We start from the raw sequence: 22,478 nt of genomic DNA, 5'->3' as shown, positions 1-22,478 counted from the left end.
CTGCAGTGTAGAATTCAAACTGTCCTGAGTGATAACTGTCCACATTTTAGGCAGGTTGATATTTTTGTTATTGTGACATCCAATACTGCCAATGTAAATGTGAATACTATTACAAAATCATCTTTCTGTGATGTTTGGACATTTTAGCCACTAGAGGGAAACATTGTCTGAATACACATGATGTCTTTATGTTTCCAGTAGGACCTTTGAGAAAGCATCTGTAAACTCTTCACTGTAGCACAATCAGTTAAACTGGTACTAAAAGACATTGATTTGCAGACAGGTTCCCCCAAGATTCCATTCATAGATTTATACTGCTCCTGTAGCCACATTCCCTAGTATATATATATATATATATATAAAAATAGGCCTTCATTTATTGCAAAAACCCTCATCACACATTGGACTCAGGCCAAGTTCCGCCAGAGGGCGCTATTATTCCTGATGACGTTTGTCCTCTGACGTCCAAACATAATCTGCCCAGCTGCTGATACACTCCAGGGTTGGGGTCAGTTCTGAATTGAGTTGCGAATTGCCCTTTAATTGCAATTCAATTCTTGAATTTGAATTGACCACACCCAACAGAAAGCAGAATTTGAATTAAATTTGAATTAAAGGAAGTATAATTTAATTAAATGAAATTCAAATGGTTTATTTATTCTACACATCACTCTACAAATGTTTATTTTGACATCATGTATGGCTACCAATGCCATGTAGCATATGGTTGAAACGTGTCATTTTTAAAACTCATTCTCCTAAAACAATTTTAAATAATTACATGTGTGTTGTCTATAATAATTCATCCTTCCTTTAATGTTTTAAATATCTGTCACGTCCTGACCCTTGTAAGAGGTCATTTGCTATAGTAGAGCGGTCAGGGCGGGACAGGTGGTTGTGTTGGGTGGTTTTGGGTTTTCTGTTTATATGTGGGGTTTTTCTAGTATGCTATTTCTATGTTTTGTTTTCCATGTTTTGGCCGGGTATGGTTTCCAATCAGAGGCAGGTATCTTTCGTTGTCTCTGATTGGAAACCATACTTAGGCAGCCTGTTTTCCTTTGGGGTTTGTGGGTAGTTGTTTTCCGTTTTGTCTGAGTACCTTATGGAACTGTTGGCTGTCGTTTTGTTCTTTTGTTTAAGTGTTCTCTTAAAATAAAGTAAAAATGAGCACTCTACACGCTGTGCCTTGGTCCCCTTTCATTGGCCGCTGTGACAATATCAGAAACATAAATACATTTCTCAGAATGCATTAGCTCAAACACTGCAGTATGAAACGGAACAATCCAATTACAATGTCAATTTCATGACAATGAAAGTCAAACTATTATTTGAAATGGTATGAGTATTCTTGGCATTAATAACTGGCAGATCCATTTGATAAAATATTTGTCAAATTAATGAGACTTTGTCTCAGTTGAATTGCTTTTAATTCAATTCTACTTCCTTCAATTAAAATGATGCTTCCTGTGGGATGTGGCCAATTCAAATTCAATTCAAATTCATGGATTAATTTCAGAAATTCCGAATTGACGCCACCCCTAATACATTCGTGTCCCCCCGCACCACTTCATAGATCCTTCATTCAGGATGCAAAGGTATCGGTTTCCTCTAACTAGATTTAATGGCGTGCCGACCCTTAAGAGAGTCCACTGTCCCACTGTTGCTTCACAGCCTAAGTCCAGACCTCCTGGCCGATACTCCCTGCTCAGGGAACATGCCCTCTCCCTTGGCCTGGGAGTCCAGGTTACTTCCACCTGACCTCCACAGCCCAAGTCCAGACCTCCACACCTTGCCACGCCATCACCCCTCTCCCTTGGCATCACCCACCACCCCGTCTGTAGGCATCCCTGTTACATGCAATCCGTTACTACCCAACCCTGGGTATGAGTCTGAAATGGGGAATTGTACGTTTGGGTACACCTTCTTTCCATGGTTATACCTAATGTTGTCCTGTGTCCTTATTTCTCTTGGTTAGCCTATTGTCTGGAAATTCTGTTACATTGTAAATACATAGCAATTAAAAAGACATGTTTCACTTTGCATTAAATTGCTTGATCCTGGGTAGATACATTATAATTACAAGTGTATCCTTTGCAACAGCATCGTAGTAACATAACATTTGATTCAATGTATCCTTTGGGACAGGTTATAACATGGCAAGGTGTGCTTTGTTTAAGGGTTGTTAAAAGGTCCTAGTCTATTGGGATACACATAACAACATAGCTAGCTGGGGTTTTTTCTTATACTTTCCCTTATAGTTACATGTAACAATGTCACATTTTGTTTGGAGTTATTAACATGGTAATTCACAGGTGACTTTTAAATGTGTAATGACAAAACATAAGTTTGCAAAAACATGAAATAGATCATGAGTAATTACACATGTGGAATACCCTTCAGCAAGTGGACTTGTAATCACACTAGTTAACTGGCCTTCCATAGCTCTTATTAGACTAAGTCATTGGTGCATTTTTATTTATAAGGCCATACTGAGACAGCTCTCATTCGTGTCAGCAGACTAACGCCAATGATTACCTACAGTGTCTTCAGATAGTATTCATACCCCTTGACTTCCTCCACATTTTATGTTAAAGCCTGAATTCAAAATTGATTAAATATATTTTCTTGTCACCCATCTACGCACAATACGGCATAATGACAGTGGAAACATGTTTTTTTAATTTTTAGCAAATTTATTGAAGTAGTATTCACACCCCTGAGTCAATACATGTTAGAATCACATTTGGCAGCGATTACAGCTGTCAGCTTTTCTGGGTAAATCTCTAAGAGCTTTGCACACCTGGATTGTACATTATTCTTTAAAAAAGTCTTCAAGCTCTGTCAAATTGGTTGGTGATCATTGTTAGACAGCCATTTTCAAATCTTACCATAGATTTTCAAGTAGATTTAAGTCAAAACTGTAGCTCAGCCACTCAGTAACATTCACTGACTTCTTGGAAAGCAACTACAGTGTAGATGAGGCCTTGTGTTTTAGGATCCTCTAGGATTTGTGGTTAGCTCCATTACATTTCTTTTTTATCCTGAAAAACTCCCCAGTCCTTAAACGATTACAAGTATATCCATAACACGATGCAGCAACCACTATTCTTGAAAATATGGACAGCGGAACTCGGTAATGTATTGGATTTGCCCCAAACATAACACTTTGTATTCAGGACCAAAAGTGAATTGCTTTGCCAAATTTTTTGCAGTATTACTTTAGCGCCTTGTTGCAAACAGGATGCATGTTTTGGAATATTTTTATTCTGTACAGGCTTCCTTTTCATTCTGTCAATTAGGTTAGTATTGTGGAGTAACAACAATGTTGATTCAGGCTCATTTCTCTATCACAGCCATTACTGTTTTAAAGTCACCATTGGCCTCATTGTGAAATCCCTGAGAGGTTTCCTTCCTCTCTGGCAACTGTATTTTTGTAGTGACTTGTATTGATACACCATCCAAAGTGTAATAAAGAACTTCACCATGGGCCTCCCGAGTGGCGCAGCGGTTTAAGGCAGGGTTTGGCCGGCCAGGATGTCCTCGTCCCATCGTGCTCTAGCGATTCCTTGTGGCGGGCCAGGTGCATGCATGCTGACTTCGGTCGCCAGCTGTACTGTGTTTCCTCCAACACATTGGTGCGGCCGGCTTCCGGGTTAAGCAAGCAGTGTGTCAAGAAGTAGTGCGGCTTGGGAGGGTCGTGTTTCGGAGGATGTGTGGCTCTTGACCTTCATCTCTTCCGAGTCTGTACAGTTGCAGCGATGGGACAAGACTAACTACCAAAGGGATATTTAATGTCTGCTTTTTATTTGTATTTATTTTTTTACGTATCTACCAATAGGTATTGGAAAACCTCCCTGGACTTGTGGTTGAATCAGTGTTTGAAATTCCCTGCTCGACTGACCGATCTTACAGATAACTGTATGTGTGGGGTACAGAGATGATGCAGTCATTCAAAAATCAAAAATCATGTTAAACACTAGTTAGTCCATGCAACTTATTATGTGACTCGTTAAGCAAATGTTTACTCCTGAACTTATTTAGGCTTGCCATAACAAAGGGGTTGAATGCTTATTGACTCAAGACATTATCTTTTCATTTTTTATTAATTAGTAAAAATTCCGAAAAACATAATTCCACTTTGACATTATGAGGTATTGTATGTAGGCCAGTGACAAAACAAATCTCTATTCAATCCATTTCAAATTCAGGCTGTAACACAACAAAATTAGGAAAAAGTCAAGGGGTGTGACTACTTCATGAAAGCACTGTATGCTCACAGGACGACATCTCTTTGATGGTGCCTAAGGCCGGCACAGACCAAGGTTAAAAAAAGCGTTCCAGTGCCCTGCCCTCTACTTTGAACGAGCTACAAAAGGACATGAAATAACAGGAGCTCCTTAACTGATATTAAAGCCAGGGTAAAATCTATGGCGGAAAATGGTTTAGGGGGCTGTCAATGTTTTGACCCCTAGATGAACCACTTCTGCCAAAACTAATGTGCCTGTTCAATGTGTAAACTAACGTTTTTAAACTATAGTGCTTGTGTTTTATGTTGTAAATGTTTGAAACTTTGCTGGCTGATTTTTTTTGTCCAGGTCTCTCTTGCAAAATAGATTTGCAATCTCAATGAGACTAACCTGCCAGCAAAGTAAAATGTATTTAAACTAAGAAATATGTTCCCAAGTATCCCCACAAATAAAGAGACATATGTAATCGTGTCTCAATGTAATGAAGGTATAAAATGATTGCTATTTTCAAATACAAATCGGATTTGGGCTTACTTGTTGTCAATTTGAATTCGACAAATGATTATAAATTAGGTTTTGGCCCCCTGACCATCTATTTCGACAAAAATTGGTTTGCAGCGGAATCTAGTTGCTTACCCCTGGTGTAAAGTAAAAAGGGTAACCCATGCTGACTGGTAAGGCATTCCGGATTAATTCTAGATATGCATTCAGTGATGGGAATTTTCTTTCCCGGAAACATGTAAATCATAGAGCTGGTAAATATTTTGCGGGGTACCAGGATATAGTGTTCAGTGATGGGAGACCAATATGTATTGGTCGACCGAGCGAAGAGGCTATGCTGGTACGTGCTGTCACTGTCCATTTCAACTGTTACCACCAATGCAGTTGTGACAAAATTAACCTGTTGCATGGAGAGTGTAATAAAAATCACTTGGGCACTGAACAAATCTGATTGGCGTGTCCAGATACAGGTCACATGGCTAGGTATTGGATATAGTAGCACATATGAATGTGGTCCAAATCAGAACTGAAAAGATGTGACTCCATGTGGTTTTTAGCTGTTTACGTTGTTGAATTGGGTCAATTTTAGCTGCGGTGTAAAGACAGCTTTAGTGTTGTATTGTAAGCAACAAAGGCAAATAATTCACAACAGAGGTTTCTATCATCAACTGTGCTTTAATGTAAAAAGAACAAGAAACAATAGTATTAACTTTTCTAAGTATGACCAGTTAAACATTTCTTTTGTTAGTTGCTAAATATTTTCAATTTATATCATGAGTAATATTTGAACTAAAAGCTGCTTGGTTGCATAGTTTAAATGCTTGGCTGATCTTCTCTTGAAGATAAACTCTTTATTTCCTGTTATAAATTATTTCCTGTTATAAAGTTACATGTGTTCCACCTGGCAAGCATGGCTAGTTCCGAGGACCAGAGTAAGTCAAAATGATTTTAAAACATCCCACAAGTAGAAACCATAAAGTAAGTGCATTATCCAGAGGCACATTGCCACAGTGAAATGTGTACTCTCTGTCAGTCTTATCTGAACAAGTGCTGTATACAGTGCCTTCGGAAAGTATTCAGACCCCTTGACTTTTCCACATTTTGTTACAGCCTTATTCTAAAATATATTCAATAGTTTTTTCCCCCTCATCAATCTACACACAATACCCCATAATGACAAGGCAAAAACTGGTTTGAAGAACTGAAATATCACTCCGGAGCTCTATCAGAGTGACCATTGGGTTCTTGGTCACCTCCCTGACCAAGGCCCTTCTCCCACGATTTCTCAGTTTGGCCGGGAGGCCAGCTCAAATTGATAAAAACCTGTTTTTGCTTTGTCATTATGCGGCATTGAGTGTAGATTTATGTCCATTTTAGATTAAGGCTGTAATGTAACAAAATGTGGAAAAAGTCCAGGTGTCTGAATACTTTCCGAAGGCACTGTATATAATAAAGTGCATTTGCATTTGAAAACATGCACTCCAATACTAATAGGTGTGCTCTGTTAAAATAAATGTGTATGAATTAATAATAAACATGGCTTCCACCACAGTCACAGATAACCATGACGTGATTCTCTATTAGCTGAGTGCTCCAATAACATGTTATTCATATATACCAGATCTGTCTTTTTCTGCTGCCTCTCAGTTCTGATGAAGTTTTTGACCTTGTGGCCAAATTATTAATTGGAACTTATGAGAGCAACCAGTAAATGCTCCTTGTTAAATGAGCTCAAATAAAGTGCACCATGCTATGCTCACACTCCTTGGGCACAGTCAGCTTGTAGCTATGGCAGACCAACTTATAGTTTTGCCCCTCGTTGTTGTCCCAGTGCTCTTTCCCGGACACTTTGTATCGGACAGCAAATTCCAAAGCAGCTCCAGGTAGCAGGAAGGGAGGAACAGGCAGGTGGAAACGAAAGGTGTCACAATTGAGCTGCTCCTGTGTACCATCCCAGAACTTGCAGGTGGTGGATACCCAGGAGGCCTTGGTTTCTGAGCTGCACCTCCATCCTGTGAAAGAATAGCGCACGCTCACCTCTTTCTCAAAATGGAGGTTGAGGACCTGAGTGATCCCAATGATACCCAGGTCAAAGCACAAAACCCTCTCCAGACAGACTCTCTGCTGGCGCAGGCGGCTGAAGAATTCAGGTCGATCACCGGGTTGCTGAGGGAACACCGGCTTCAGATACGGCAGTGAGATTTCCAAGTTCTTCCCCCCAGCCAGCTCTGCACCCATCAAAAGCCTGAAGGAGACATGTTGTGGCACAAAAGGATCCTCTCCGGTTTTGAAAACCTTAACGTCCTCTAGGTCCAGGCCCAAGCAGTCTACAAAACGCACCCCAACATTACGAGTGTGCCTCTTCCACTCTTTGGAGGAGGACAGAGATCGTGCACGTCTTCGGATAATGGGTTTGGGCATGGGCTCACACGAAAGGCCTCGACTAAACTCCAGTTCCCTGGGTGCAGGGGCTCTTGGGTTGGGTGGGCGGATTGGAACACGCTTCCTTTCCACGTCAGCTTTTGATCTGAGCATTTCATTCAGATTGATAGTGAGGTTGGTTCCGGAGGCATTGTTTGAGGCCTTAGGCAGTTCACTATTACATGAGGGAATTCTCTCCTTCCCAATAGTCCAATCCATGCTGTTTACTAAAAGAGGTCCTTCACACCTTATAAAAAAAGGGAAGGAAAAAGTTATGGGTGCATAATCTCAATCTCTGGTGAGTTTTGCAATGTAAAAACACATTCAGGGCATTTAATAAATAAAAATGTATCCTGTGTTATCTACATTCTTCACCACATGCTTTTGAACAGTGAAACTTCACATTTTGGCTCTATGTGTCAATGTTGTACTGGATAGTACCATGGAAATGTGGTGCCGCGTTGACGTGCTAGTCAGAAATAGGAAACTCGGAAATATCCAACTTGCTAACTGGTTGAATGCGATACGTGTATAACCAGTTATCAAGTCGGTAATTTCTGAGTTTCTTATTCTGACGAGCACGTGAACACGGCACAAATACCACACACTTGGCTAGCTTTTTATTTTTCAAATTGGCAGGCATTATGCATACTCAATCATGAAAATGATAAAGCAATATATACCCATTTAGCTAAAGAAATTGCAAACATGATAGTGATTTATCATTTGCCCATCTGCACATTTTCTCCTAGATGAAACATTTAATCTCAACACAGTTCTGTTTCCAAAACTAAAACCTGTAATAAACAGAGTGGACTACGTTTTTTAGACTTTACCCTTTGCCAAAGTTTTGAAAAATGTTGTTTAGGAGTGTAAGGGCGAATTGAGTTATTGCACACGCACACTTCACAGAGTAGGTGTTCCCTAACAAAAATACGCAATTATATTCTAGAAAGGTTAGTTATAAACATCTTTGGCTATATGCTTCCAGAGACTTCCAGTCATTGAGCTAACGCTAGTTAGCAATGGCTCGCAAAACTACCTTCAACTTCCCTCAAACTGCATGCAGAGGCATTAAAATGGTAGACTTATCCATGAGTTCATCTGACTATAGGTAAGTAGAAAAAGGGCTTAATTGCCAACATTTCACACTATCCCTTTAACTATTAAAATGGGTGGACTAGATGGGCCAACCTAAAGTGCTTTTATTTCTAAATGGCAAAACAAATGTATGAAAATACACTGAAAGAGAAGGTGACATTATGCACTGCCGCCTCATATTCATAATTTGATCTCAAATCCAAAATGGTAGCATCGACCCATCGAGACAAAATATTAGCTTCACTGTCCAAATACATGTCGTATAACATGCACAAAAAAGAGCCAGTGTAAAACAAACAATTCACGGTGTGACTTGTCTGGGCTACAAAACATGTGACTTTATGTAGCATAAATACAGTCCCGAAAATTCCTGTGTGTGTGTGGGGGGGTTGGGTGATTCAGCATTGAAATAGAATGAACACAATTGACTTCCCCAGTCAAGTCAATGATGTCATAATGGGTGGACTGGCAGCCATAGAGTGGTGAGGAGGAGGAAAGCAACTTCCCCATTCATTTTCTGTATTCTGGGTTCACTCAAAGTTTTAAGTTTTGTTTTACTGTTGACAGTTACAGCTGATTAGGTGATTGTATATCGATTCGCTCTCCTTAAATGTAATTCATCTGATTTATTAGCTTCAGTCTCTGAATTGTTTAATCAAACTTTTCACTGCCAGCTCCTGATATCAGAGCATAAAAACTACAATCTGTCTCCTGAATTAGACTAGTGCGCCCAGTTGGGCACAAATGCGCACTAGGCCCGAGTTCGTTTTGACCGCTTTCCCCGGCTAAACTACACTGAACAACAAATAGAAAATGCAACAATCAGAATAAAAAGGGCTTTATTACATCCAGAAATACTCCTCAGAACAGTTCTGTCTGTTATAACAGTCCTTCCTGTTGGAAGGTGAACCTTCGCCCCAGTCTGAGGTCCTGATGCTGCCACCACGCTTCACCGTAGGGATAGTGCCAGGTTTCCTCCAGACGTGACGCTTGGCATTCAGACCAAAGAGTTCAATCTTGGTTTCATTAGAACAAAGAATCTTGTTTTGGCAAACTCCAAGTGGGCTATCATGTGACTTTTACTGAAGAGGGGATTCCGTCTGGCCACTCTACCATAAAGGCCTGATTGGCGGAGTGCTGCAGAGATAGTTGTCCTTCTGGAAGGTTCTCCCATCTCCACAGAGGAACTCTGGAGCTCTTTCAGAGTGACCATCGAGTTCTTGGTCATCTCCCTCGACACAATCCTGTCTCAGCACTCTACGGACAATTCCTTCGACCTCATGGCTTTGGTTTTTGCTCTGACATGCACTTTCAACTGTGGGACCTTATATAGACAGGTGTGTGACTTTCCAAATCATGTCCAACCAATTGAATTTACAACAGGTGGACTCCGATCAAGTTGTTGAAACATGTCAAGGATGATCAATGGAAACAGGATGCACCTGAGCTCAATTTCGAGTCTCATTGCAAAGGGTCTGAATACCTATGTAAACAACGTATTTATTTTTAATACATTTGCACACATAAAAATGATCCGGTTTTTGCTTTGTCATTATGGGGTATTATTGATGAGGATTAAAATAAAAGTAATCCATTTTAAAAATCAATTTTAGGCTGTAACGTAACAAAATGTGGAAAAAGTCAAGGGGTTTGAATACTTTCCGAATGCACTGTATGGTCAACTTCAGCTAACCATCCTAAAATATAATTTGAAATTAGGCGTTTTTGGTGTAACTAACGTACTATGCTATTTTATTTGGTTCTGTTATTAAAATGCAAATTAATCATTGTGATCTTGCAAGAGATTGATTCAGCTTTGATCTAACTTTACTAAACAAGCACCATTGTGAGAAGAGATACTTTTCTATTTGTAATAAGAAGTGATGAGCATGACTATTGCGTAGGCAACAGATCTTGAGACGTCATTTTTTGCGATTGGAGGTCCTGAAAGGACAGCGCCAGAATCGCGCAATGACGTTAAAGAAGTTGAACCAACTTGTGGTGCTGAAGGATAGCTCTGCCATTCGCCCAGTTCAGGAACAAACACCAATCATTTGCAGTAGGCCTACAGCCTAATAGGCCTACGACTACATGGTACAGCTATTTGTAGGCTACAGCCTAAATACAAATAGCTTACTATCACTGCACTGTTTATGAGGATAGCTTTATTGCGAGCAAGCATTTTGTGTAGCTTACACACTGTTTCATAAATCAATTTTGATTAGCTTGAACAGATGGCTACAATATACCCTATTACAGAATAAAAGAAAACTAGAATTTAGTTGCATAGATTAAACATGCTATCGAATCAATTGACCAAATAGAACACATAAATCCTTACTACAGGGGCCTCCCAAGTAGGGCAGCGGTCTAAGGCAAGGCGTCACTACAGATCCCAGTTCGATCCCAGACTGTGTCACAACCCGCCATGACCGGGAGTCCCATGGGGCAGCTCACAATTGGCCCAGTGTTGTCCGGTTGTAAATATGGTTCTAAATATCTGTCGTAAAACGACAGTGGCGAAGGATATCAATACTACTTAATGCGGATCAAAGTTCCGTTTTAAGATTCATTGGCGTAAAGTTAACTGAACGCTTCTGACTGATCTTGGAACTGTGACAACGGGTAGCCTCTCCCCGCTTGGTTAATCCGAGACAAAATATCCACAGGGAAGCTTTATCAACCCAACCTTCAGTATGCTATCATGTATATCGTTTTTTCGCATGAGACAAACACTTGTACAATATGGCCGAGCCTAACCAAACCACAGACCGAACATTGTCCCACGCCATCAGCTGGCAAATTTGACAAACACTTCCAGCTGATTGCAAGGAAACGTGCTTCGGTTGACTACGTTCGGTGACATTAGGCTATTGTTTACATATTGTTCATCACGCGCATTGCATCAGGAGATTGAAAATACACGTGACAGAACCTACCACCGCAGCAAAAAGTCAGGTAAATAACACTTTCTCCTTCTCCTACTGTCAAAACGACCAACAGCACTGACAACGGTAAATATCATTTTATCCAACATTCTGGCTTGTAGAGTCTTGCATATTTTTTAGGCAGACTTCTTTCAGACTGAATATCCCTGGGTTAACCATGGGAAGAGTCTGATGTTTTGGAAATGTTGTACCCTTTACCTTTTTCAAACGGACTATTGTCACAGATAGAACAACGAGACAGACATTTCACCGGATGTACACATGTGGAGCATCCGCTTGGAATTTCCACGAACTACCAAATTTGGAAGTGAGAGGAAGCAGAGTAGCCAGCAGTGGGAGAAGATGGAAAGAGATGGATTTCTCATCGATGAAACATTTGATCTCAATACAGCTTTCTGTTCCCAAAACTAGAATCTGTTTTGAACAGAGTGGATTAAGTATTTTAGACTTTAACATTTGCAAAACAAAATGTAAACCGCGTTGCTCAGTGCAAAGGCGAATTGCGTTATTGCACACGCGCCCTTCACAGATTGTGCGTTCCCCAACGGAAATATGCAGACGTCTGCTAGAACAGGCAAATAGGATCTCGCTGGCTCCGCCCACCTCCTTGTTTGTTCTGCCCACTCTGACTCATTTGTTTCTATTGGAAACGAGAGGCTGTGGTCTGTCTTGGTTTAGTTATAAAAATCTTTGCTATCGTATTTGTTTGTTAAATCAGACTTTATTAACATAATCTACAAATCACCTTACACCATAATGACTCATTATTATTTGTAGATCAGTCAGTCAGTCACAATCTACCCATGATACGTCACGGTTTTGTTGCTCTCGAACACAGCCTCGGTCTTTGTAGTGCGACTTCACTTTCAGACAGAAATGAAGACTTGGCGTATCTTTGTACAGTCTATGGCGTATCCTTTCGAGTCAGGAAATAAATATTATATTCTTATGTTGATCCCTTGAAATGGTTGGCTTATTCAATAAAAACGAATGAACAAATCACAACAGCTCACCATTTGTACGAAGTATGTAGTGATTGTCAAGTAGCCTAATTTTGTAGGTTGAAGCCGAAGACTGATCCTCCATTTACTAGCAGCCTATATATTTCGTAGTTGGCCATTCGCGTGCGTGTGATTACGCGGACTGATTCGCACAACATGTGGGTAAATACTCATGTAGCCAACACACAGTAGGCCTATCCCGGATGCGAAACTCACAATGTGTAGATCATCGAAGATGCGCCCACATACTTTCATTTTGCCATGCCAATGACAGACCTGATTTTATCAGGTTGTCTTACGGGAAATGCAGTGGTTGAGCTCATGATAGTAATATTTGTCAGCGTCTTAGTGTGAATTTAAGTTAACATAAATGTACCTACTGAACCTGAAACATATTTAAACGTCTGTATGGTTAACGATTAAATACAGAAAACAATACAGCATGTGTGTGCTTAAAGCGTCAGTTGTAATGACATCAATTCCCATAATGCTCTTCTCTGCTAACGCGACAGGGCTGCATTCAGCAGAACTAAGCGTTGTGTTGGAAACGGTCCTGTTCTGAACGACCAGTTGAATGTTGTGAATAGGCTATGGTGGCATAGGGGACGATTGTGTGCTGCACGAGTTTTGCGATTGGAAATGGGCAGACACATATTGATCACACCTGTCAAACGGGAGCAAACACACTTCAAATAATGTTGAAGAACGGTGCGCACCGTTTTGGGGAAACGTGTACGTCATGCAACGTAGCACATCGTTTAATGAACTGAACGCATCCCAGCAGTGGGCTACCGAACTGTGCCAGACAGGGACCGCAGCAAGTAAACAAACCTATTCGACACAGTGATAGCGGAAACGAATTTAGGATACAGTTGTTATATTGATCAGGGGCTCACGTTAGCTGCCGTACACGACACGGCAGTAAACCCTTGAGAAAACTGGAATATTATTACAGTATTTGTTTTCGCACGGGAATAGACTCCTGATATGCGCATTATGCACTGCATCACTTTCGATAATATGGACGATTTTACCCTTAACATAGAGTACCTCATATGGGATTTAGGTTGGCATCTATAGCTACTGTAGGACATTATTCCGTTGCATTGGACTGAAAGCAGCTGTCCTTGAGCTCCAGGATCATGGGCCCCATTATGCAGGAACGCACTGCCTCCACGGCATTGAAACGCGTTGTTTCCAAAGAGAAGATACGTACGAAAAATTCTGAAAACAACGGACCGATTACGAGGTAATCAATCAAATGTATTATAAAGCCCTTTTTGCATCAGTAGTTGTCACAAAGTGCTTATACAGAAACCCATCCTATAACCCCAAAGATCAAGCAATGCAGATGTAGAAGCACAGTGGCTAGGAAGAAACCTAGAGAGGAACCAGGCTCTGAGAGGTGGCAATTCCTCTTATGGCTGTACGGGTTAATATTATAAGGGTACATGGCCATTAAGGCCAGATCGTTCTTCAAGATATTCAAACGTTCATAGACGACCAGCAGGGTCAAATAATAATCACAGTGGTTATATAGAGCAGTGGTTTCCAAAACTGTAGTAATGATCGAGTCACTCAAATTTCATATGAATATACATTAGGCGTGGTAAAATGTATAGAATTGCAAGAAAATTAGCTTTAAAAGTTTTTTGTTGTTGTAAATCTGCACTTTATAATGTGTGAATTGCAGGACATAAGCTTTAAACCTGCAAAGTTCTCTATGCCAACAAGAGGTGTATGAACAGCTTGTGTCATGAACAGTGCTTGTGCCCATACAAATAGGGAGGGGGGGGGGGGGTATAGAGGGTGCAACAGGTCAGCATCTCAGGAGTAAAAGAGCTAGCTAGCACTTCTTGGGTTGATAATTCATGCATTCCTCACAATTTCCCAATAGTGTGTGATTGCGGCCCACAATTGTTTCTGCATGTGGGCATTCCTGCATCTGCAGGCACGCCCCCTCCCAAAGAGCAAGACATCTTCATGCTTGTGTGACACTTTTGATATTCTGGATTTCCCTGATTGTCTATGTTATTAAAATCTGGGTCAAATGGGAAATAAAAGTATTATTGGAGTTTTTCAGGGGCAAAGGACACCGTCTACTGGTGTTCAAGCTAGCTACCTATCCTGCCTGCTGTGTACCGCCAGAGTCCTAGCTAGCTAGCATACAGCGTCCTTCGCGCCTGCATGCCGAACACCTGCCCTCGCTGTCGTTAACAGAACTGCGGGAAAATAAACTATTTATCAGTGTCCTAGCTAGCCAACTACCTATCCCGCCTTCCGCTTGATGTGTACTGGAGTCCTAGCTAGCTAGCACCCAGTGTCCTTCGCTAACGCCTGCCGAACACCTGCCCTTGCCGTCGTTAACAGAACTGAGGGAAAACTGCCCTGACAGGTTGGGGGCGAAGTACACTATACTGCTGTGCTAGCTAGTTACCTATCCCGCCTCTTGCCTACTGTGTACTGCTGGAGTCCTAGCTAGCACCACTTGTCCTTTGGGTAAATCCATATGAATTCAATCACTTTTTGACAGCGTTGCTTTTGATTTAAACAAAACTTTGTATACATGTTTGCCCATGGAAGAAATGGTCAGTAAGTTACTTTTTGGACCTGAATGCCAAATCATTCAGGAGATAGAGGTGCTCGAAGTTGACCCATTTTCCATACCCCACCATACGAAGAGACATCCATGTCTTCATCACTGGAAAATATACAGTAAATGGTTGATATCATTTAAAAGCTTACAAACAGGGTTGTCAAAATGTTATAATTTCATAAATAAATTGAATAAACATTCTAAAAAATGTTGTACCTTTTAAAACCTCTTGCGCATAGCATCCCGTTAGCGGGATCATTTTCCAGCGAAAACTCCTAGCGACATTAGCATAACGAAATTCAATATATATTTTTTTCAAATATAGGGCTGTCTCATATCGTTTTATAGATACACCTCTCTTGAATCGACCCTCGCTGTCCGATTTCAAAAAGGTTTTACAGGAAAAGCACAATATTAGATTATGTTAGAGGAGTACGTTGTAAAAATTGCATCATATGAATTTTCCAACCAAGCACAAGCATCACATATAACCAAAAAACAGCTAAATGCAGCACTAACCTTTTACAAACTTCATCAGATGACACACCTAGGACATCATGTTACACACAGCATGCAATCTTTTGTTCAATAAAGGTCATATTTCTATATAAAAACAGCATTTTACATCGGCACCTGACGTTGACTAACTATTTTCCCATAAAATGCGTCCCGGGAAACAGTGCTACAATTTTATAAATTACTATTCGAAAACGATTTTTTTTTTTTATATTGTCAATCTAAGATGTATAGATGAATATCTCTTGAAAACACCTGTCATAACAGATTTTAAATTAACTTTACAGGGTAATCACACTTTGAGATCAAATGGGATGCGATACCCCAGAAAATGAGCTCCAAAGCCTAGCTCGGCGCCATCTTTGAACAATTGCAAATCACATCTGATCTTGTATAATATCGCCAATAATCCCTCACCTTTAGTTGTCTTCATCAGAAAGCACTTCCCGATATCCCAGGTCCATGACAAATGTATTTTCGGTCGAAAAAGTCCATGCTTTATGTTCCATTAGCTTCCTGTTGTTAGCGCGTCCTAAGGCTGTAATCAAATGTTGATCCGTGCGCGGCACCTGGCTAACGCAAAATGACTGTTGGCTATTAGTTAGGGTCGTTCAAACATGTCAAACGTTGTATAAAATAATCGTCAGGGCCTGTTTCAACAAGAGAGCCAATCAGATTCGAGTGGGACGATTTCATTGTGTTTCAAAAGGTTTCCAAAGGTGGGGGCAGACACGGCCGCCGACGTCACAATGCTGATGGCCCTACTACTGTGACCAATTGCCACATCGTCTCTTTCACTGAGTTTCTACCGCAGAACCCTCAAAACACTTTGTAAAGACTGGGGACATCTAGTGGAAGCACTGGAAAGTGCTCAATTATCATTTTTTCACGTTGTGAATTATAGGTAAGGCTGTGAAGTCGAGTCGACAATTCAGATTCCCACTTCCTGGTTCAATCGGTCTCGGGGTTTTGACTGCCATACGAGTTCTGTTATACTCACAGACACCATTCAAACAGTTTTAGAAAATTTAGGGTGTTTCCTATCCATATAAAATAAGTATATGCATGTCCTAGCTTCTGAGTTTGATTAGTAGGCCGTTGAAAATGGGAATTATTTTTTTTCAAAATGCGCTGTGGCGCCCCCTATCCCAGGGTATGCGCAAGAAGCTTTTAATGTAAAAGAAAGAAGAGGAGTAGGTGGCCAGCACGTCGCAATAAACTTTATTGAACTATAAACAGAATGTATGTACATAAGGGAGCAGTCAGCATAATACATCAGGATCAGGATGACAACTGCAAAGCATTAACGCGTCGAACACACCGACAACATCATTGCATTTTGGTACACCAGAATTACATTCATTTCCAATGAAACGTTGCGTTTGCAGCATTGCGTTGCAGAGGCAGTTGCAGTGCGTTCGGTGTGGTGCATACGTTGGATTTATCGAACGTATGCGTCAAACTGTATGTGTAGACGGCTTGACAGATATGGTAGCAGAAGGTGAATGTTGAACTTTTGTTGCATACATATCCAGATGATGCTGTGTACTATTTTGCGCAATCGAAGCGTCAGAGTTGCGTGCGGGACACCTTGATCACACAGATACTGTTGTTGCGTAAAATAGTATGCAGCATAATGTGGATGTGTGCAACAAAAGTTAAACATTCACCTTGTGCTACCATTTCTGTCAAGCCAGCTACGCATACTGTTTGACGCATACACCACACAGAACGCACTGCAACGTAACGCTGCAAGGCAAACACATCCTTCCATTGGAAATAAATGCACTTCTGGTGTACCAAAATGCAGACACTGTTGGTGTGATCGGGGCGTAAAAGACAGATTATGCGCTGGTGCGTAAAATACATTGTATAAAAACACACAGGAAGTACACCGTGCCGGTAATCAGCAATTCAGCAGTGCAAGGAATTACACTGTTTGTATACACTGAATCTACATCAAAGGACCTTAACCTTTTAACATCAATTATCTAAAAACTCGTAAACTCCAAGTTTTTCAGAACCGCATATGTTGTAGCTTAGAGTCTTCGTCTTAGATTTTTCTGTTGTGTCCCCAATCGGTTGAGACCCAACATGCTCTTGAATACAGGGTGGGTGTCATTTAAATCATATAAATATAATTCATAGAATGGACCTGTTCCTTTCAGACCACTGCAATTTAGCTGGTACACCATTTAAATTGAATTGAAATTGTAACTTCTAACTAGTACCACAAGGATCCAGCAGTCATGTATTTTCTATTATCTATATTTCTATGATTTCAATAAGTTTCCAATGGAGGATTGAGTATAATTTAAAACAACATAAATCAACATTCTTCTATGTGTGGGCCTATAACCATCTTTGTTGTACTATTTGAAAGTCGGAATTTCAATTTGATTCTATTTTACTACATTTATCAGCCAAAACATGACACCCAACCTGTATTCAAGAGCATGTTGTACCTTAATCGATGGCAGGCACAACCGAAAACCTCAGATTAAGTCAAATAGGGTCTAAGTTTCAACATATACAAATATGAAAAAAAGTTTTAGATAATTGACGATGAAGGTAAAAAAACGATAAAACAGTTTGACAGCCCTGTTTTGTAAGTTTGTAAATTATATCAATCTCAACTGTTTATCTTAATCAGTGATGATGACATGGTATGCAAAATAGGTAAACTTAGAGCACCTTTTATGTCTTGAATGTTTTAGCATTCAGGCCAAAAAAGTCACTTTCTGAGCACTTCTACAATGGACAAATATGTATGGAAGGTTTCGTTCAAATCAAAAGGGGTGGTGATTGAATTCAAATGGATTTACTCCTTTTCTAACGCCTGCCGAACACCTGCCCTCACCGTGGTTAACAGAACTGCGGGAAAACAGTGTGCTAGCTACCTACATATCCCGCATCCTGCTTCCTATGTACCGCCGGTGTCCTAGTTAGCTACCTAGCATCCAGTGTCCTTCGCTAACACTTGTCGAACACCTGCCCTAGGCATCGTTAACATAATTGGAGGAAAGCAATGCCCGACAGGCACATCTTCTGTGGGGTTTATTGGCGGTTGGCATCCAACGTTATGGTGCATTACTGCCACAAACTGTACTGGCGTGCCACCGCCTCCCGCCTGTATACCGGAGTCGTAGCTTCAAAAGTGACCAAAAGAAGTATAAAGAGGGGTTCCTGCAAATTCAGGAATGCCCACAATGAAGGAACACTCCAAATTGCATATAGTGCAAAGAGATCATTACAAATCTCTCTCCCGTCTCCTCACTCCACTCTCTTGTTTCAACAGTTCAAAGAAAGCTAACAAGGTGAAGAAGGCAGGAGCTCAGCTCAAGAATGCCCTTCCAGGTCAGGATAAGGACACTGTGTCGACAATCCAGAGGGTGAGTGACTGGTGGTGAATTCATCTTGCAGGTCTTGCAGATCATGAGGTCTTGTTATGTGCACAATTACCATTAATAACCAGACTAGTGTTTGACAAATAACTTATATGGTACATTTTCTCAAAGGGAAGCAGAGTCAAGTCTGGCACTACTCGAAACACTAGCAAACTGGCAAGGTAAGTTTATAGGGAAACCCTTTCTTAAAATGACTCAGTCCAGTCAAATCCTTAACAACACTTTAACTCTCCACAGCCCTCAAGAAGGAGGCTTGAAGTCTAAACCACACACACACTCCTCCACACAGAGGCAGGAGAAGCGAGAGGTTCAGCGAACGTCCCTATGTTGCGGTGAGTTAGATCAGAACCATGGGGTACTGGGCCGAAGTCGGAAAGCTCTCTCTCTGCCCCTCTCCCCTATACCTGGGCTGCGCCAGGGGCCAATGCGGCTTCACACACACACTCAAGTCCCCACCCTGGAGTCTCTCAGGCAGTTTGAGCAGAAGGAAGTTGACTCGGACAGCGCCAGTGACCTGTCAGACTCAGAGAGATTGCCCGTACTCCCCTCCCCCTGTACCCCCTGCACCCCACCCCATCTCAACCTCCGCGCTGAAGTGATCAACTCCAGCGACTTCCCCCCAGCCTTCCCAGGACCACACGGGGCCACAAGCGACAACGACAGTGTCAGCTACAACTACCCTGACTTCCTGCCTCCTCCCTTCAACACCTGGAGCCTACGCCAACTGGCTGTGTTCCTCCACACGGAGGGCCGAGGCGCACCTCGCCCCAAACCTGTGGGGCCCTTGGAGAAGTACCTGGAGAGGCTGCTGCAGTTGGAGTGGCTCCAGATCCAGACTGTGCAGGCGGAGACCTGCCGACCTGCGGGGGGCCGTCCTAGGGCTCTGGGCTTCCCCTCTGCCACCACCACGAACGCACCTCGGCCCCACACGGCGCCACCCAGCCGCCTCAGCTCCCCCAAAGGCCTGCGGCAGTGTCAGCGCGCCTTCCCGTTTGCCCCTCACAACCCCCCCTCGCTGGCAGCACAGCAGCTCGCCCGCCTCCCTGTCTGCCCCCATTGTCACATCCGCTACCCTCTGTGCAACGGGAGCTGCTCCTCCTACGCCTACCAGCGCCACTCACGCCTCAGTCCCCTGCTGGAGCACCGAGCCAGGCCCGGGGTTCCCCCGAAGAGGAGCAGCAGTGAGAGCCGGGTCACTTCCTCTGAGAGTAGGGCTACAGGCTGCAGTGGAGGAGGACAGACTCCAGGTAGCCCCTCGGCAGGAAGAAGTCACGTCAGACACATGCAGGCAGTTGGCAACATCCGCAAACCCGCCCAGGAGCCAGGCACTAACGGTAAAGGTCAGGCCGGTGTGAAGAAAGGCCGCGCCAGAGCCAATTCGGAAGCCGAGGTGAGGAAGGAGTCCAGTACGGCTAAGGCGGGTGTGGAGAAACACACACACTCTGGAAGTAAACGTGAGGCTAACACAATCAAGAGGGTCGAGAAAGACTGTCAGAGGACAGAAACAGGAAGTCAGGCATCTAAAATTGGGGTTAAAAGAACAGTAAAAGAGCCACTCTCTCTCTTCAAGGCACCGTTGTCTGCCAAAGCGAATGGAAAAGCAAAGAATGTTCACTTTATTGCAAAGTAAGCACATTTCCTGGCTCAGTACAGGAGCTTAAAGTTATGCTTGATAAAGTTCTATATAATATACAGTGCCTTCAGAAAGTATTCATATCCTTTTAGTTTTTGTCGTGTTACAGCCTGAATTCAAAATGGATTAAATAGATTTTTTCTCACCCATCTACATAAAATGCCCCATAATGACAAAGTGGAAACATGTTTTTAGAAATGTTTGCAAATGTACTGAAAGTTAAATACAGAAACATCTCATTTACGTAAGTATTCACACCCTTGAGTCAATGGGGCTCCCAAGTGGCGCAGCGGTCTAAGGCACTGCATCTCAGTGCAAGGGGCGTCACTGCAGTCCCCCGTCATTGTAAATAAGAATTTGTTCTTAACTGACTTGCCTAGTTAATTAAAAACAATACATGTTAGAATCACCTTTGGCAACGATTTACAGCGTTGAGTCTTTCTGGGTAAGTCTCTAAGAGCTTTGCACATCTGGATTGTACAATATTTGCACATTATTATTATTATTTTTTAAATCTCTGTGAAGTTGGTTGTTGATCAGTGCTAGACAGCCATTTCTAAGTCTTGCCCTAGATTTTCAAGCCGATTATAAGTCAAAACTGTAACTAGGCCACTTGGGAACATTCAATGTCGTCTTGGTAAGCAACTTTTAGGCCATTGTCCTGCTGAAAGGAGAATTTGTCTCCCGGTGTCTGTTGGAAAGCAGACTGAACCAGGTTTTCCTTTTGGATTTTGCCTGTGCTTAGCTATATTCTGTTTCTTTTTATCCTAAAAAGAACTCCATTGTCCTTGTCCATGACAAGCATACCCATAACATGATGAAACCACCACCATCATGCTTGAAAATATGGAGTGGTATTCAGTGATGTGTTGGATTTGCCCCAAACATAACGCTTTGTATTAAGAATATAAAGTTAATTTCTTTGACACATTTTTTTTTGCAATAGTACTTTAGTGCCTTGTTGCAAACAGGATGCATGTTTTGCAATATTTGTATTCTGTTCAGGTTTCCTTCTTTTCACTCTGTCATTTAGGTTAGTATTGTGGATTAACTACAATGTTGTTGATCCATCCTCAGTTTTCTCCTATCACAGCCATTCAACTCTGTAACTGTTTTAAAGTCACCATTGGCCCCATTGTGAAATCCCTGAGCGGTTCCCTTCCTCTCTGGCAACTGAGTTAGGAAGGACGCCTGTATCTTTGAAGTGACTACATTGTGACTACACTGTATTGATACACCATCCAAATTGTAATTAATAACTTCACCATGCTCAAAAGGATATTCAATGTCTGCTTTTTAAAATTTGTATCTACCAATTGGTGACCTTAGCGAGGCATTGAAAAACATCCCTGTCATTGTGGTCGAATTTTTGTTTGAAATTCCTGAACTTATTTAGGCTTGCCATAACAAAGGGGTTGAATACTTATTAACTCAAGCTTTTCATCCGTAATTAATTTGTAAAAATGTTCTAAAAACATAATTCCACAGTGAAACAGGCTCTGCCAGTGATACAAAATCTCAATTTAATCAATTTTAAATTCAGGCTCTAACACAACAAAATGTGGAAAATGTCAAGGGGTGTGAATACTTTCTGAAGGCTCGGTAACTGTTTTACTGCTGTTTAAATCACTACGCTAGCTGTTTGCAACTTTCAAAAGGTCAAATAAAAAATATATACTCATCTATTTCATGTAGACTTGATTTTAAGCGATACTTTAATAAGTCAAAGAATAAAAACATTGCCAACATGTTGTACTGTAACAATCTTGCACTGTAACAATTTTGGTTTGGGCAATACACGCAAGCCTGGACCATGATATCATGATCTAATGTGTGGAGTAAATATTTCCAGACATGTTTATTTCAGACTGTAATCAATTAAGGCTTTTAGGCAAACTGAAGACTTTGGCTCAAGGCACTTTGCACTGTACAGCCATTTTTGTCAGTACAGGTTATTGATGTTGAAAAGTAGACAACATGTAGGCCTATTATTAGTCAACCATTCATTATTTAGTCAGCAAGTAGGCTGATCCACAGAGCCTGAGGTTCACTCAAAATAGCCATCATCATCGGTCAAGTGGAGCTGTTTTTGGTGTTGGAATGTATT

At 41.5% G+C, this 22,478-nt stretch overlaps 2 protein-coding genes across 6 annotated transcripts; one reads left to right on the top strand and one right to left on the bottom strand.

Moving 5' to 3' along the window:
• Positions 1–5,403: 5,403 nt before the first annotated feature.
• Positions 5,404–12,400, bottom strand: ppp1r3da (protein phosphatase 1, regulatory subunit 3Da). Of its 3 annotated transcripts, XM_029719467.1 has the most exons (3): positions 12,232–12,400; positions 11,417–12,134; positions 5,404–7,416 (listed from the first exon to the last, which is right to left on the bottom strand). In XM_029719467.1, the coding sequence occupies exon 3, from the start codon at positions 7,386–7,388 to the stop codon at positions 6,480–6,482; it is 909 nt and encodes a 302-aa protein (XP_029575327.1). In that variant the 5' UTR covers positions 7,389–7,416; positions 11,417–12,134; positions 12,232–12,400; the 3' UTR covers positions 5,404–6,479. The 3 variants fall into 3 exon arrangements, with proteins under 3 accessions (XP_029575327.1, XP_029575326.1, XP_029575325.1); XM_029719466.1 differs by having other exon boundaries at positions 11,417–12,400; XM_029719465.1 differs by lacking the exon at positions 11,417–12,134.
• Positions 10,885–20,532, top strand: fam217ba (family with sequence similarity 217 member Ba). 3 transcript variants are annotated; one of them, XM_029719462.1, is made up of 4 exons: positions 12,902–13,468; positions 18,630–18,723; positions 18,850–18,899; positions 18,976–20,532. In XM_029719462.1, the coding sequence occupies exons 1-4, from the start codon at positions 13,362–13,364 to the stop codon at positions 20,366–20,368; spliced, it is 1,644 nt and encodes a 547-aa protein (XP_029575322.1). In that variant the 5' UTR covers positions 12,902–13,361; the 3' UTR covers positions 20,369–20,532. The 3 variants fall into 3 exon arrangements, with proteins under 3 accessions (XP_029575324.1, XP_029575323.1, XP_029575322.1); XM_029719464.1 differs by lacking the exon at positions 12,902–13,468 and adding an exon at positions 10,885–11,228 and having other exon boundaries at positions 18,850–20,532; XM_029719463.1 differs by lacking the exon at positions 12,902–13,468 and adding an exon at positions 11,218–11,284 and having other exon boundaries at positions 18,850–20,532.
• Positions 20,533–22,478: the final 1,946 nt, after the last annotated feature.

The sequence above is a fragment of the Salmo trutta genome, chromosome 28 (genome assembly GCF_901001165.1).
Source record: "Salmo trutta chromosome 28, fSalTru1.1, whole genome shotgun sequence".
Classification (NCBI taxonomy): domain Eukaryota; kingdom Metazoa; phylum Chordata; class Actinopteri; order Salmoniformes; family Salmonidae; genus Salmo; species Salmo trutta.
This window is presented reverse-complemented; position numbering and strand designations above follow the sequence as displayed.